This window comes from Elephas maximus, chromosome 9 (genome assembly GCF_024166365.1).
Source record: "Elephas maximus indicus isolate mEleMax1 chromosome 9, mEleMax1 primary haplotype, whole genome shotgun sequence".
Taxonomy (NCBI): Eukaryota; Metazoa; Chordata; class Mammalia; order Proboscidea; family Elephantidae; genus Elephas; species Elephas maximus.
In genome coordinates this window covers 10789980-10806421 of record NC_064827.1, presented here as the reverse complement: position 1 = coordinate 10806421, position 16442 = coordinate 10789980, and the positions used below count along the sequence as shown (strand labels likewise).

Sequence of the window (16442 nt, the reverse complement as noted above, 5' to 3'; positions counted from 1 at the left end):
AGGGTCGCTATGAGTAGGAACCGACTCAACGGCACCTAATGATAATAACATGTCTTGTAGTGGGGAGCCCTGGTGGCTCAATGGTTAAGCTCCCACTTCCTAACCAAAAGCTCAGCAGTTCGAATCCACCACCTGCTCCATGGGGGAAAGATGTGGCAGTCTGTTCCTGTAAAGATGATAGCCTTGGAAACCCTATGGGGCAGTTCTACTCTGTCCTATAGGGTTGCTACGAGTCAGAATCAACACCATGGCAATGGGTTTGATAGGTTTTTTTGGTATGTCTTATAGAAGGTCAGGAAACCCTGGTGGCATACTGGTCAAGAGTGATGGCTGCTAACCAAAAGGTCACCAGTTCAAATCCAGCAGGCGCTCCTTGGAAACCCTATGGGGCAGTTCTACTCTGTCCTATAGGGTCACTATGAGTCGGAATCAACTCGACAGCAACAGGTACAGGTAGAAGGTCAAATACAATGAGTGACAAGAAGTTAGCCTTAGGATACCTGTACACTTGACTTTTAACAGGATGTTTCTAGAAACACAAACAAGTAGACAACAACACAAAAAGCAACTCTCCAGGCTCTCATTCCTGATGAAGAGGAGTGCTTGCCCTCATCCACCAGTCTAGGGCTCAGGAAGCACGAATAAACAGACAATCCCCAGGCAACAGGGCTTTTGCACTCCACCTTTCCTTTTGTTCCGGCACCGAAGCCTGTGGTTTTAGGAGGAGGCAGAAAAAGGCCTTCCATATTCAACAGGCAAGAGGCACACACAGAGAGAGAGAGCAAGTCTAAAACTGGTCAGGCTTGTGCTCCTCTCTGGGGAGCTGAGAGTCACTTTTCACCCACATCCTGAAAGGGTAGGAAAAACACAGGAAAAGGGTTTCTAGTAAAATGTGAGTGCTGTTTTTTCTTTTTATTTACTTAATTAAAAAAAAAAAAAAAAGAAGAATCACTCATACCCGCCCAGTTGCTCTGTTGGACAATTTTTTTTTTTTTTTTTTTGCTTCATTCCCACTGTTCCTTCCATGCCTTCTTAAACAATAACAGGAAACATAAATAAATAAATAAGCCTTAGAGTGACTGTAAATTTCAACTAAAGCATACGCTTTGTCCCCAGACAGGTGCGGGCCCTCGCACCGACCCACTAAGCAATGCAGGACAAGCTTCTTTACCTCTTTGAGAACGCAGTTCCTCATCAGTTAAAATGGGAACATGAATGGTGCTGACTTCAAAGGGCTGAGGGGGAAAGGGAAAGGAATAAGGCCCTAAAAATTCTCCGCCTAGCCTGGCACACCGTAAGAGCTCACGAAACGGAAGCTGTGTAACAGGGGCTGTGAAGTGATATTTCTGTCAACAGAGAAAATGACACCAAGGACGCATTCCCAAGTATTAGCATGTATGTTACAACAGGTAGAAAGCAAAACCCAGAAAGCGTAGGCTGGTGCTGCTCGAGGAGCCCCTGGGTGGTGCAGACAGTTCATGCCTCGGCTGCTAACTGAAAGGGTGGAGTTCGAGTCCACCCAGAGGCACCTCAGAAGAAAGGCCTGGTGACCGACTTCTGAAAAATCAGTTACCGAAAACACGGAGCGCAGTTTTATTCTGACACACGTGGGGTCGCCAGGAGTCAGAACTGACTGGAGGACAACTGGTTTGGGGTTTTGGTTCCTCAGTGAGAATTCCCCACCTTCTAGGTTAGACCTAGTGGCACGGTGGTTAAGTGCTCGGCTGCTGACTGAGATGTCGGTGGTATGAACCCACCAGCAGCTCTGTGGAGGAGAGACATGGCAGTCTGCTGCCATAAAACTTACAGCCTGGGAAATCTGATGAGGCAGTTCTACTGTCTTATAGGGTCTCTGTGAGTCAGAATCAACCAGAGGGCAGTGGGTTTCACAGAACGTTAGATGGCAGGTTATGCCATCTTCCTCACCTTCGGATGAGATGGGGTGGGCAGAGAAGTGTGTCCCTCCCTGCAATGATGTCAGTCACCTGTGGCGGCCCACCAAACCCACTGCCAGAGAGTCAGTTCCGACTCATAGCAGCCCCATCGGGTTCCTAGGCTGTGAAACCTCTGTGGAAAACAGACTGCCGCATCTTTCCCGTGCTGAGCTGCCGGTGGCTGTGAACCTCGGACCTTTCCATTAGCAGGCCACCGTTTTAACCACTGCACCACAGAAGGCAAGAAAGCCACAGCCTGGGAGGCACAGCCCATATTTCCCCCAGCCAAGCTCTGTGAGCCCTACAGCCTCCTCCAGGCAGCCCTGCCAGGCCTGGGCCCAGCCCTGTGCCTTCATGCCCTCTGCCCCTCCTCCTCCACGGCCTCTGCCCGCTCCACACGCCCTCTGCCCCCGCCCCCCACTAGGCCCAAATAAGCAGAGTGGCTAGACCTTCTCTTCCAGTGCAGCTAGGCCAGGGAGGGATAGTCCCGAGGATTTGCTAATCAAATGATCGTTCTCTTTCAGACACCATTAGGCTTGTAGTCTCATCTTTTTCTCCAAAAAGACACTTACCTGCGTTCTAGAAATGCGCCAGGGCAGAAAATTTTGCCTACATTTTGGCCTTTTTTTCTTTTTTAATTATTGCAGCCTGAGAGACTACGGACCGTGAATCCCTTCTGACAATGTACCTGGTTAAGTTTGCACAGAATGACAATGCCTGCCTTTCACTCAGAGAACATGAAACAACTTCAGCACACGTGCTGCTCACCCTGGGATCTACGTATTAACCCCACCAAGCACATTTCTCAAATTTCTCTCCCCCACTGGAAGCTTACTTCTTCCAAGATTTCTATATAGCTCTTCTGGCCAATCACTGCATTAAACCTAAATTTCTTTTCCCTCTAGTTTAGTTTAACTACCTTCCCCATGGGGGAGGATGAAAAGAAAAGTTTTCTTGACTCATTTTATCAAAGGAAGCTGATGTAGAAAAAAACTAACAAACAAAAAAAAACCCAGTTGCCATCAAGTCAATTCCAACTCATGGCTACCCTGCACTGTGTCAGAGTAGACCTATGTTTCACTGGGCTTCCAACGGCTGATTTTTCAGATGTAGATCACCAGGTCTTTCTTCCAAGGTGCCTCTGGGTGGACTGGAACCTCCAGCCTTTGGGTTAGTGCTAAGTGTGTTAATTGTTTGCACCACCCAGGGACTCTGAAGCCAACTGCTCTTATTTGTGAAATCAACAGAGATACCAGTGAAGAGATTCTAGATGATTCTCTCATCATCCAGCAATTCCTTCAACCTCAGAGAAGCATGGATCAACACCAGGACTGGGAAAGATGGGATTCCACAGGTCCACACTGGACATTCCTTAATTATATGATTTTGATGCGTGGCAGTCCAGGGTGACCTTTCAAAGGGAATCAGGGCGGGCACGTTCCTTACCCGGCAGTCTCTCTGGAGCGTTTTCATCAGCGCGTTGTAGGTGTCTATATCAAAATACAGTCCCTCGTGCATGTCCTGTAGGAAATCCAAGTCCTTGAACGTGGGGTTTGACTTCTCTCTCTCCTTCCGGGAGGCCCTTCGTTTGTAGGTGGAGCCTTTCAAGTCGTAGGTGTAGTGCATCCTCATGGCGCGTGGCAAGACGTTGTTCATCACCACGATCCTGATGTTGATACCGCCCGACTGCACGCAGTACAGGCCGTAGAACTTGGGCAAAAGGGTCCTTGGGTTCTGGTTTAAGTTCTGGAAACAGAAAAGGGGGAAAAATGCTCACAACCTCCCATTTTTACAAGACCATGCTCCGCGAAAGATGCGTTTCCACACCAACAGGATCATTCAAAATGGGACACAATTGCCTTTACTAATGGTTGTTGCTAAAACGTTACTGATTCTAATTTATCCCTTAAGTCTGCTTGTTGGAACAGTAACTTCATCACTGTAAACTCAGGACGCGCAAAGGGACTGCGCTGAAAATGGACAGAATTCCCAAATGAGCCCCAACTAAAAATGGGCAAAGGAGCCCTGGTGGCACGGTGGCTAAGCACCGGCTACTGGATGAAAGACTGGCAGTTTTTTTGCCCATTGTGCAACCCCCTTGCGAGTTATTTTCCAAGGCATGCTACGTGCATTATCTCTGTGTTGTTTATGTGGGCACGCTATTTGCAGAGAAAATGCGCAGTGCGCTGGTAGTGCAGCAGTTAAGCCCTTGGCTGCTACCTAAAGGTCAGTAGTTCAAACCCACCAGCTGCTCCCTGGGAGAATGATGTGGCAGTCTGCTTCCATAAAGATTACAGCCTTGGAAATGCTATGGGACAGTTCTACTCTGTCCTACAGGGTCGCTATGGGCAGAATAGACTCAATGGCAATGGGTTTGGTTTTTTGGTTTAGTGCTGGGGTTTAAAATGCCACCTCTGGACCCTGTGTTCAAGTCCCACCCCTGCAGCTCATTAGCTGAATAACCCTGGGCCACGTACTCAATTTATCTTTGCCTCAATTACCCCATGTATAAAACGAAGACAGCTGTAGTAACAAAGCCTGCTCTGAGGATTCAGTAAATTAATCATGCAAATGACTGTGAGCCCTGTCTGACACCTAGAGAGTGTGCAGTCAGCGTTAGGTATTCTTCTTATTACTACGCACTGGGTGCAAAGAGCTTTGCAATGCTTCCTTCATCCTACATTCTGTAACTTCCTCTATCACAGCTCTGTACCATAGGTTATTCCCCCAGCTTTTACAGGCTGACTCAGATTAGCTAAATAGCAGACTGGCTCATAAAATAAAGACTATCACCTGTGAGTAAGGAGGGCCTTTAAAAAACCACCTACAGGAGACCAACTGGTCAAAAATGACTCAAACACAAAGATGAGAGGTAAGGGGGCAGGGAGACTAGAGTACTGGCAACAGTACAACCAGAATGCATGAATGAGCTGGATGACACATGGTGAAACACGTAACCAATGTCACTGAAAAATTTGTGTAGAAATTGTTAAATGGGAATCTGATCTGTGGGCAACTTTCACCTTAAATACAATAAAATGTTATTTAAAAAAAAAAAAAGACTGACTCAGAAGTGATGTTGCTTACTCATGGTCTCAGGGTTAGCTGATAGCAGACGTGGGATACGAACCCAGGACTATGGTTCAACAATTAGACCCTACTGCTCAATGCTAGTTCACTTTTAAAAATCTATTCGATGAAGGCATAGTATAATCTGAACACAAAAGAAAGTTCACCAAAGAGACAGAAACATGCTAGAGAGTCCCTCTGAAGATGCCCCAGGAGCTATCATATATGTGCTGGTGTTTCCTCAGCTGTAAGACAGTATTAAACCCGCAGGGGAAGCTTTCATGACGTGAGTGACTTACCATGTAATACCCTGGCAGTAGCTTCTGAAGGAACTCCGCTTCTTTATGCTGAACGGTCTTGATGATAAACTCGTCATCACTGGTCACAAAGAACAAGGACCCACTGGCCCCAGGGTTAGACAGCTCAATTAGAGGCTCACTGCAGATGGAGTACTGAAAGAGCAAGTAAAGAAATATTTACAACAAAAGCGTGGGGTGGTGAAAAGTCATTGACAACACGCAGCTTCTGTCTTTCTCCTTTCCTCTAGCCTTGCTTCTTCTTTTTTTTAATAATATTTTATTGTTTTCGGTAAGAGTTTACACAGCAAATTAGGTTCCCATTTAATAATTAGTACACAACTTGTTCAGAGCCTTTGGCTACATTGTTCACAATGTTTTAACCTTCTCATTAATTCCCTTCTGGAAGTTTCACTTCCAGTAATCTACTTTCCCTGTCCCTCACACTTTCATCTTTGCTTTAGAGTAATTCTTGACCGTTTGGTATCATATGTATGATTTTGTGAAGGCACACGGCTGTTGTTAGGTGCCGTTGAGTCTGTTCTGACCCATAGCGGCCTTATGTACAAGAGAATGAAACACTGCCCACTCTTGAGCCATCCTCACAATTGTTGCTATGCTTGAGCTCATTGTTGCAGCCACTGTGTCAATCCATCTCATTAAGGGTATTCCTCTTTTTTGCTGACCCTCTACTTTACCATGTATGATGTCCTTCTCCAAGGAACGAACCCCTCTGATAACATGTCCAAAGTATGTGAGACGTAGTCTTGCCATCCTTGCTTCTAAGTAATAAGCTTTACTTTATGAGCCAATCCATGATTTAGCTAAAAGGTGACTTCAGGGAGTAATTTTGGTTCAAGGTTTACGGAGTGTCTTAGGGCGATAGTCTCGGGGAGTCCTCCAGTCTCAACTGGTCCAGGAAGTCTGGACTTTTGAAGAATTTAAGTTCTGTTCCACATTTTCCTCCCATGCTATGAGGATCTATTTATTGTGACCCTCTTCAGGACGGCTGTTAGTGGTAGCCAGGTACCATCTAGTCCTTCTGGTCTCAGGGTAGCTGAGGCCATGGTTCATGTATCTAGCTTTGCTTCTTGATACTCTCTTGCTGATCAGCATTGGAGCCTAGGCTCTTTTGAATGAGTTGAGGACAAGGAAGGAAAGCACAAATTGCACCAGACTGCAGACAGAATGCTGAAAGAGCCAGGAGGAAGCACAGGGCACTCGTCCTGCCCTCGGTGCAGACCTGTGTCCTCATGAAAGGGCAATCAGTGGACAGGGCCTGGGACTTGGAATTGCCAATTCTGTAAAACTGTGGCTCTGCCAGTTGCTAGTTTGTGGCCTCCAGTAAGTAACTGAGCATCTTTGGCTCTTCAGATCCTCACCTCAAAATAAAGATAATAATACTGACCTGAAAGTAGCTAAAAGTTTTAAGTGAATGCTTTTAAACAGCAACAACAAAGAAACCAAACCAGTTGCCTTTGAATTGATTCCAACTCATGGCAATCTCGTGTGTGTGTTAGAGTACAACTCTGCTCCATGGGGTTATAATGGCTGACTTTTTGGAAGCTGGTTGGACTGGGATCTCCAGTCTTTTGTTTAGCAGCCAAGTGTGTTAACTGCACCACCCAGGGACTCTGAGTGCTTTTGAAACCCCTGAGAGAAAAGGACCACCTGATTATTCCTTATTACATGATTATACGCAGAAGAGAGAGGCACATAGCATGAAATACACTCCACAGGCAGATAAGGAAGACCCGACAGTGCCCTAGGACGTACTGAGTATTTCCACTTGGTGCCAGTGACAAGAGGGTTACCTAAAGATACACTGAGACATTCTTAGGGAGGCAAAAAGGCCTTTCATATGATCATGAAAATAAAGTCATGAACTGCAAGCTCACTTACAAAGTGAAGGGAGACCCTGGGCTCTCTAGAAATCCTGGTCATTTATTCCAGAAAAACAAACCCATTGCCATCGAGTCAATTCTGACCCATATCAATCCTATAGGACAGAGCAGAACTGCCCCATATGGTCTCCAAGGAGCGGCTTGTGGACTCCAACTGCCGACCTTTTGTTTAGCAGCCAAATGCTTAACCACTGCGCTCCTGATGGACAGTAGTAAATGTGAAAGTACAAAAACAACAGAGGCGGCAGGAATTAGAGGCTGCAAATACAGAATAACTAGGAGGCTACGGGGAGAGCTTTCTGGAGAAACACGGATTCAAACTTGAACATCTGTTCTCAATGAAAGGCTCGATTCCTCTCCAGGCGGTGACATCACCTGAAGCCTATCTCATTGGTTACTTGTCAAATATTCTTTTATTATGAATTTATAAATCAATACAGATGGAGAAATAAATCATTTGTTTTTCTGAAAATGTCCATTCTCTTGTTATTGTGTGCCGTCAAGTCCATTCCAACTCATAGCGACCTCATGTAACAGAGCAGAGCTGCCCCATAAGGTTGTCTTGGTTGTGAACCCTATGGGGCAGTTCTACTCTATCCTACTGCGTTACCATGAGTCGGAATTGACGCCACAGTACCAGGTTTAATCCTTCCGGAAGCAGATCACCAAGTCTTTCTCTTGTGTAGCTGCAGGGTAGGTTCAAACCATCAATATTTTGGTTAACAGCTGTTATGGATTGAATTGTGTCCCCCCCAAAATATGTGTCAAATTGGTTAGGCTATGATTCCAGGTATTGTGTGGTTGTCCTCCATTTTGTGATTATTATTTTATGTTAAAGAGGATTAGGTGGGATTGTAATACCCTTACTCAGGTTGTATCCTGGACACAATGTAAAGGGAGTTTCCCTGGGGTGTGGGCTGCACCACCTTTTTTCTTACAAGACATAATAGGAAAGGGAAGCAAGCAGAGATGGGGGAACTCATAACATCAAGAAAGCCGTGCCAAGAGCAGAGTGAGTCCTTTGGGCCTGGGGTTCCTGTTTGGAGAAGCTCCTAGTCCAGGCGCAGATTGATGAGAAGGACCTTCCTCCAAAGCCAACAGAGAGAGAAAGCCTTCCCATGGAGCTGACACCCTGAATTTGGACTTTTACCCTACTAGACTGTGGGAGAATAAACTTCTGTTTGTGAAAGCCATCCATTTGTGATATTTCTGTTACAGCAGCACTAGAGCACTTAAACATTATGCCACCCGGGCTCTGTAATAAATTGTTTCCACCCAATTGAAAAGCTCTTTGAGGGCCACTCCTAGCATAATATCAGTGCTCAGTAAACTGGCTAATGGTACTGGACAGGAGTATTACCAACACGCTCTTGTAATTCTATTGCTCCTCACCCTACAACGCAGTTATACATTCTCTTCTAAGGAACCTTCTTTGAGATGTTGCCATTGAATAGAAAATAAAAAGGAGAGATAGGAACATTTTAATTAGCTGTGATCAACAGGGCCCGTGTGCATGCCTGGGTTTTATGTCGCTTCAGACAATTTTCATCTGTGTAAGCTGTTTCAGAATTTATCCATTCTCTGGCTTCCATGTCCTGCAGGGCCTCCCTGCTATATCCACTTGAAAGAAAGCAAAGTACAACCCAGCTGGGCGCTGCCAATGCAAATTAACATCAGCTTGCCCGGGGGCGGCTGGGATACTCTTTCTGCCATTTTCCCCAACAGTGTAACATATTTACTCTGCTCTTTCTTATTGTTGTTGTTGAGTTGTTGTTGGTTGCTTTTGAGTTGATTCGGGCTCATGGTGACCTCACGTGTCAGAGCAGTACTGTGCTCCACAGGGTTTTCAGCAGTGTGACCTTCCAAAAGCAGATCTCCAGGTCTGTCTTCCAAGGTGCCTCTGGGTGGGTTCGAACCACCTACCTTTTGGCTAGCAGTAGAGTGCTTAACTGTTTGCACCAGTCCAGGGACTCCTCATCCTACCCTTTTCTCACTGGCTCAGGTGAGCCTGAAAAGACACCATAGAGATTTCCCTGGGTGCTAGAATCCCGCAGCACAGGTGGAGAAGGAATGCATCAATTTCCTGCTGCCCAGGGGGAGGTGGTGAGGAACGCTCTGAGGCCTCCTGGCTTCCCTTGGGTGGTGCTTATTTAGGAACAAACGGGAAAGGAGGGGCGCTGGCACCGCGAAGCCTGCAGAAGCACAGTCTCCCAGCTATCCCGTAACCTAAATCATGAATGTGTCAACGTGAGACGTGCAATCAGCACGCACACAGGGAATGTCAGTGGCTGAGAACAGAGACAAAATGACTCAGGCTGGACGGCAGATGCAATGGCACACAGCTAAGTAGAGACACACGCTCATCCTCACTGGGCTGAAGGCTGGGTGGGTAGTCAAGCTGACCAGCATCAAGGAATGCAAGCCTGTGGCATCTCCTTGGCTGGTGGCAGCTCCAGGAAGTTCAGAAGGAGACTCCATTAATGTCCAACATGTGGTCACAGATGAGGGATCGATTTCAGTAACTCAATGTCAAACCCCACTGGGTTCCCCAAACATGTTTCCTGCATGATGGCCACTCTCGGTAATTACAGAATGGCTGGAGAGCCAAAGGCTCTTCTCTAACACACACACACATCCACACACACCAACACACACATATATATGCACATACACACATATATACATATATACACTCATGTTTGCACACACATACATGTATACACAATACACACACATACACACATATATACGTACACATATACATACATGCACATATATACACACACATACACAATGCACACATACACAGAACGAATGTGTGTGAGTGGCTGGGGGGGGAGTGTCAGGTTGGTGCTGATGATAGTGAAGCCAACAACTAATAGGTTCTTGCCCAGCAGATCAGTGACTTGAAGTCAGCCAGACGCGGGGTTGGAAGAACAGAAAAGTTTATTCACAGTTTGCAAACAGGGAGGCAGGCAGGGTCTCACAGCCTAAGGCTGCCAGCTCTCTGAACTAAGATAGATTTGCTCCTTATATGTTGTTGTTGTTGTTAGGTACCGTCAAGTCAGTTCTGACTCATAGCGACCCTATGCACAACAGAACGAAACACTGCCCAGTCCTGAGCCATCCTTACAATCATTGTTATGCTGGAGCTCATTGTGGCAGCCACGGTGTCAATCCACCTCCCTGAGGATTTTCCTCTTTTCTGCTGACCCTGTATTCTGCCAAGCATGATGCCCTTCTCCAGGGACTGATCCCTCCTGACAACATGTCCAAAGTATGTAAAATGCAGTCTTACCATCTTTGCTTCTAAGGAGCATTCTGGTTGTACTTCTTCTAAGACAGATTTGTTCATTCTTTTGGCAGTCCATGGTATATTCAATATTCTTCACCAACACCACAATTCAAAGGCGTCAATTCTTCTTCAGTCTTCCTTATTCATTGTCCAGCTTTCACATGCATGTGATGCAATTGAAAATACCATGGCTTGGGTCAGGAGCACCTTAGTCTTCAAGGTGACTTCTTTGCTCTTCGACACTTTAAAGAGGTCCTTTGCAGCAGATTTACCCAGTGCAATGCGTCATTTGATTTCTTGACTGCGGCTTCCATGGCTGTTGATTGTGGATCCAAGTAAAATGAAATCCTTGACAACGTCAATCTTTTCTCTGTTTATCGTGATGTTGCTCATTGGTCCAGTTGTGAGGATTTTTGTTTTCTTTATGTGTAGGTGCAATCCATACTGAAGGCTGTGGTCTTTGATCTTCATTAGTAAGTGCTTCAAGTCCTCTTCACTTTCAGCAAGCAAGGTTGTGTCATCTGCATAATGCAGGTTGTTAATGAGTCTTCCTCCAATCCTGATGCCCCATTCTTCTTCATATAGTCGAGCGTCTCGGATTATTTGCTCAGCATACAGATTGAATAGGTATGGTGAAAGAATACAACCCTGACTCACACCTTTTCTGACTTTAAACCAATCAGTATCCCCTTGTTCTGTCTAAAGAACTGCCTCTTGATCTATGTAAAGGTTCCTCATAAGCACAATTAAGTGTTCTGGAATTCCCATTCTTCGCAATGTTAGTCAGTTTTTCTTACTTTGGGGGCTTGCATGTTGCTGTGATGCTGGAAGCTATGCCACCGGTATTCAGATACCAGCAGGGTCACCCATGGAGGACAGGTTTCAGCTGAGCTTCCAGACTAAGACAGACTAGTAAGAAGGACCCGGCTCTTTATATAGGGAGTGACATATATATTCATGAACAGCGAGGGGAGGATCCTCAGTCCTGCGATGCGTGCGCAGTCCACATACTTTTTGTGAATGAGTTTTTGTGCATGGCTCTAAAAATACTGCGCACAGCCCTAAGAAAATGGCAACAGCTTGCTACTGCCACCCCAGGAAGGTCATATAGCGAGTAAATTTGGAGTTGGTCCACCTGCGCCTCAGCCTCCTGCCAGGAGAAGAGAGGAAACCTGGGGAATCAACCAGTCATGGTGAGGTGGTGTGAAATTGTTACAAAAATGTAGACTTTCTGAAAAACAACTATTATGGCATGGTCGATAGCCCTCTGCCCTCTTCAGGAGGGCCATCTGACATTTCAGTTAAGGGGAGTGGTGACAGAGAAAGCTACAGAGACATCCACAGCTAGGGGGATCAGGACGTCCAGGACCTTCTACTCAGCCCTCACTGCTCTATGGAGACTTACATGCTCTGAGGAGTCCCTGGGAGGTGCAAATGGTTAACACACACAGCTGCTCATCAAAAGGCTAGAGGCTCAAGCCCACCCAGAGGCTCCTTGGAAGAAAGACCTAGTGCTCTACTTCCAAAGAAATCAGGCACTGAAGACCCTATGGAGCAGTTCTACTCTCACACACACAGGGTTGCCATGAGTCAGAACTGACTCCATGTGATTGGCTTTGGAGGAACCAGTCTTACCCCATCAGACAGAAGCCATATGATTTCTTCCTAGAGAGGAGGATCCTTCAAGGGTTCTCATCAGCTCAGAACAGAACCAGCTTTGAATTCAATCACTTACATTTTACCCAAATTCTAAGATGCATTTCAAATACTCTTCTTTGTGATAAGTGACAAACATGCTTTGTTTCATCTGAAAAAGCGTGATTCCAGGATCTGGCTCAAGTCTTATTAAGACCATTCAGAAGGGGCTGAACAATAAATATTTGATGGCATCCTTCCCATCTGCTTCTTGAAAAACAATCTTGAAGAGCCTCAGGGTGTTAACAGTGACCAAATTATGAAATAAACCATTCTCCACCCACAACAGAAAAGGAACTTTTAGGCCCCTTGAGTAGGAGTAAGCTACAACTCAGAGGTCCTATCAGACCACCTCACCAGAAGGCCATTGTGTTTGTACCTCCAGGGTGCCAGAAGGGAGATAAGAGAAGGCAAGTCTACAGATAAAATATGCCCTCATTCCAAATAAATACATTCTAAAAGGAGCTTGCATGAAGGGATTTGTGGGGAAGGAAACTCTTCAGCCTCTTTAAAATATGATTCAAACTTGTAGGTCAAGGTGAGCATGGCTGTGGGCCAAGGCAGGATTGCTATGAAAGCTATAAATAAGTCAAATAAAATGGGAAGGCTTTCAAAAAGAATCCAATTGGCCAAATCCACAGGTGTATGTAGAACTAATTATAATGTATCTGTTATAAACGTCAGACTTCCTGGCAACTAGTACTTGCCCTTTAATGTTCTGTAAATTTGCCCTCACTTTGAAACTATTGAACCAACCCCTACTGGCAACAGAGTCTTCATTGCAATGCTCTTCACCTGCTGCACATGCAGCTTTCAGATCACTGAAAAGGCTTTGACTCTTCTGTTGCACTAACCCATTACCCCTTACCCATTGCCATGACGTCAATTCTGACTCATAGCAACACGATAGGACAGAGTGGATCTGCTCCATAAGGTTTCCAAGGCTATAATCCTTACCAAGCAGATGCCACATGTTTCCCCCATTTCTAGCATTAAAGTTAGGCTAAACAAGATCTTTTTGCCTCTGTTCCAACTTACCTACAAATTCTTAAAGACACACTCAGGAATGGATATCCTTTGTAACCCAGGACTGCCTATAATTATCCGAAGGAGCAAGCAATACCACAGTTATTTAAATATCAATCACCCCGCAGATTTTGTAGCTATCAGGTACGGGTTGCAGCAACAAATCACATTTCCTGAAGCTAAATTTATAATCACTATGAAACCTGGGAGCTTTTACTATGCCCCCAGAGCTTTCTGAAGTGACAAACACCTGTCACTTATCACTGTTGCTAGGAGACAAGTATTTACATAGTATATTTCCTTAGGAAGAAGAAAAGGGCAGGCCCTTACCAAGTAATCATCAGGCTTGATACCGAAAAGTTCTCTGAAGTATCGGAAGGCTAGTGGAGCGTATGTCTTAAATCTGAAGTCTGGATAATGATGGGCTGGGGTCAGATTGCTCCCTTCGCTGCAGATAAGGCATCCAAAAAAGAAGACAGGGAGAGAAAGAAAATTAGCGAAGACAACACTGACTTTAAGTCTAGCTCTTTGGTCCTGGGTCAATTTCCTCTCTAGAATCAACCATCCCCTGGTGATGGTTCGTCAAAGCTCTGGTCACAAAGGCAGCATGGCCATCAAGGAAAAACAGATGGGAACTCAGTGGGCCTTCTCCAAGTATACACTCCCTGCCAATCACCCTCTGTGTCCATCCCGAACGTTCTTGAGCAACCTGTTCGTCCTCCTTCCCGGGAAAATCACCCCATCTCCTCCTGTGATACCAGGATGATAATATTTTTAGCATAAAGACCCAGGGCTTGGTGTGTGAAGCCATTTCCCCAAAAAATGAATTTTTTTACCATAAATTTTGGATATTGGATATACATTTTAAATTAGGAATAAGGGAAATGATTTTTAAAATATCCTAACCAAAAGAGACCCATCATACACAAACGGATGGGACATGGTTCTAAATTATCTTACGTCCATGTTTTCAAGAAATCAGTAAGACCAGTTGCTATGGAATTGACCCTGACTCATGGCGACCCCATGTGTGTCAGAGTAGAACCGTACTCCATAGGGTTTTCAGGGGATGATTTTCCAGAAGCAGACTGCCAGGGCATTCTTCCGAGGAGACTCTGGGTGGACTCAGACCTCAAACCTTTCGATTAGTAGTTGAGCGCATTAACCATTTGTACGACACAGGGAAAACCAAACCATTGTCGTCAAGTCGATTCCGACTCATACCAACGCTATAGGACAGAGTAGAACTGCCTGGTAGGGTTTTCACTTTTTTTTTTTTAACCTTTACAGAAGCAGACTGCCACATCTTTTTCCCACAGAGCAGCTGGTGGGTTCCAACTGCCCACCTTTGGATTAGCAGCCAAGCTCTTAACCACTGCACCACCAGAGACTGTAAATATTTTAGGGATTTTAAAACCTGATTTCCGCTCCCAAATATATATTACCTTTTTTTTTTTTTTTTCCTTTTCTGGGTTTATATTTAAAAATGTTTGTGCAATATTTATGATACATAAAAAGTATAAAGAAAAAACCAGTGAATACCCAGGAACCCAAAATGTTGCTTAAGAGATAAACCATTATCCATATAGCTGAGTCCTCTCTGTACTTTGCACTGATCATATCCACCACCTTCTCCTTCGAGGCACCCATTAGGCTGAATTTTAATGTTTCTCTTTCTCATGCTTTTTATTCTTCAACTACATTTAGTAGTCCATTTTCACATGGTGTCAGACAAGTCACCTCATCTAAAAAAAAAACCCAAACTCTGCCATTGAGTCGATTCCAACACACAGCGACCCTATAGGGCAGAGTAGAACTGCCTCCACAGGGTTTCCAAGGCTGTCATCTTTAGGGAAGTAGGCTGCCACATCTTTCTTCTGCAGAGAGGCTGGGGGGTCCGAACTACCAACCTTTCGGTTAGCAACCGAGTGCTTAACTGCTGTGCCACCAGGGATCCTTTCACTTAATCTACTCATTGAAATTTTCATAGTAAAAAATCAGAACAATGCAGTAGAATAATACGATTTTACAAAAAGGTTCATGATCTCTTTGTACCACATTCCAGCTGGGACCTCCAGGCGCTATGCGACTTCATCATGGTTTGACTTTTTTTTTTTTTTTTGTGGTAAAAATACACATATCAAAATATTTGCCCCCAGTATAACAGCTTCCACATTTACAATTCAACGACGGTGATTACATTAGCCATGCTGTAACCACCATCGTTGACATCCTTGCCCAAAATATTCCACCACCATCAACATAAACTTGATGTCCCCCAAACAGAAACTCAGCCTTCCCCACCCCCTCCTACCCCTGGTGACCACTAATAACCTGCTATTTATACATTTGCTTATTTTATGTAAGTGGGATCATAGGGTACTTGTCCTCTAGTAACTGACTTAGGTTGCTCAGCACGATGCTTCGGGGTTCATCCCTGTGTGGCATGCATCAGGGCTTCGTTGCTTTTCATGGCTGAGTAATATTTAATTCTACGGATGGACCACCTTTGGCTTCTCACTCATCTGTTGACGGACATTTTGGTTGTTTCCACCTTCTGGCTATTGTGAAAAGTGCTGCAGTGAACACTGGTGCACAGGTTTCTGTTAGCATTCCTGCTCTCACTTCTGAGTACACACCTAGGGTTGAGATTGCTGGGTCATATGGTAATTCTATGTTCAACGTTTTGAGGACCTGCCAAACTGTTTTCCACAGCAGCTGGACCATTTTACATTCCCACCAGCAATGGATGAGGGTCCGTTTCTCCACAGCCTCACCAATACCTGTTGTTTTCTGATTTTTTGATCATTGCTATTCTAATGGGGGTGATGTATGATTTGATTTTCATGGTACCAAAGAGACAAATAAGCTGTACAAATAAAAAGACTTTGAGCACATGGGTGAAAAAATAATCAACAAACACACCTGGCTTCTACTACAACGTAAGTTTCTCAAAGGCAGGCAGATTTTTGTATCAGTGCCTGGCACATAGTAAACAAAAAACCCATTTCTGTTGAGTCGATTTCAATTCAACTCATCGCAACCCTACGTATGCAGAACAAAACTGTGCTCTGTACAGTTTTCAAGGCTGTGGACTTTTGGAAGCACATCTCCAGGCTTTTCTTCCAAGGAGCCTCTGGGTGAGTTCGAATTGCCAACCTTTTGGTTAATAGTCAAGCACTTAACCATTTGTGCCAGCCAGGCACATAGGAGACACTCAGTA

At 45.0% G+C, this 16442-nt stretch overlaps 1 protein-coding gene across 5 annotated transcripts in view; it reads right to left on the bottom strand.

Moving 5' to 3' along the window:
* PIP5K1B (phosphatidylinositol-4-phosphate 5-kinase type 1 beta) overlaps positions 1-16442 on the bottom strand; it is a 373029-nt gene that overhangs the window by 166955 nt on the left and 189632 nt on the right. For all 5 annotated transcript variants that reach the window (XM_049896709.1, XM_049896708.1, XM_049896712.1 and 2 more), the window contains 3 exons: positions 13550-13667; positions 5303-5455; positions 3381-3680 (listed from right to left, as the gene is read on the bottom strand). In XM_049896709.1, coding sequence (XP_049752666.1) covers positions 3381-3680; positions 5303-5455; positions 13550-13667 — 571 coding nt within the window. The remainder of the gene's footprint in view (positions 1-3380; positions 3681-5302; positions 5456-13549; positions 13668-16442) is intronic.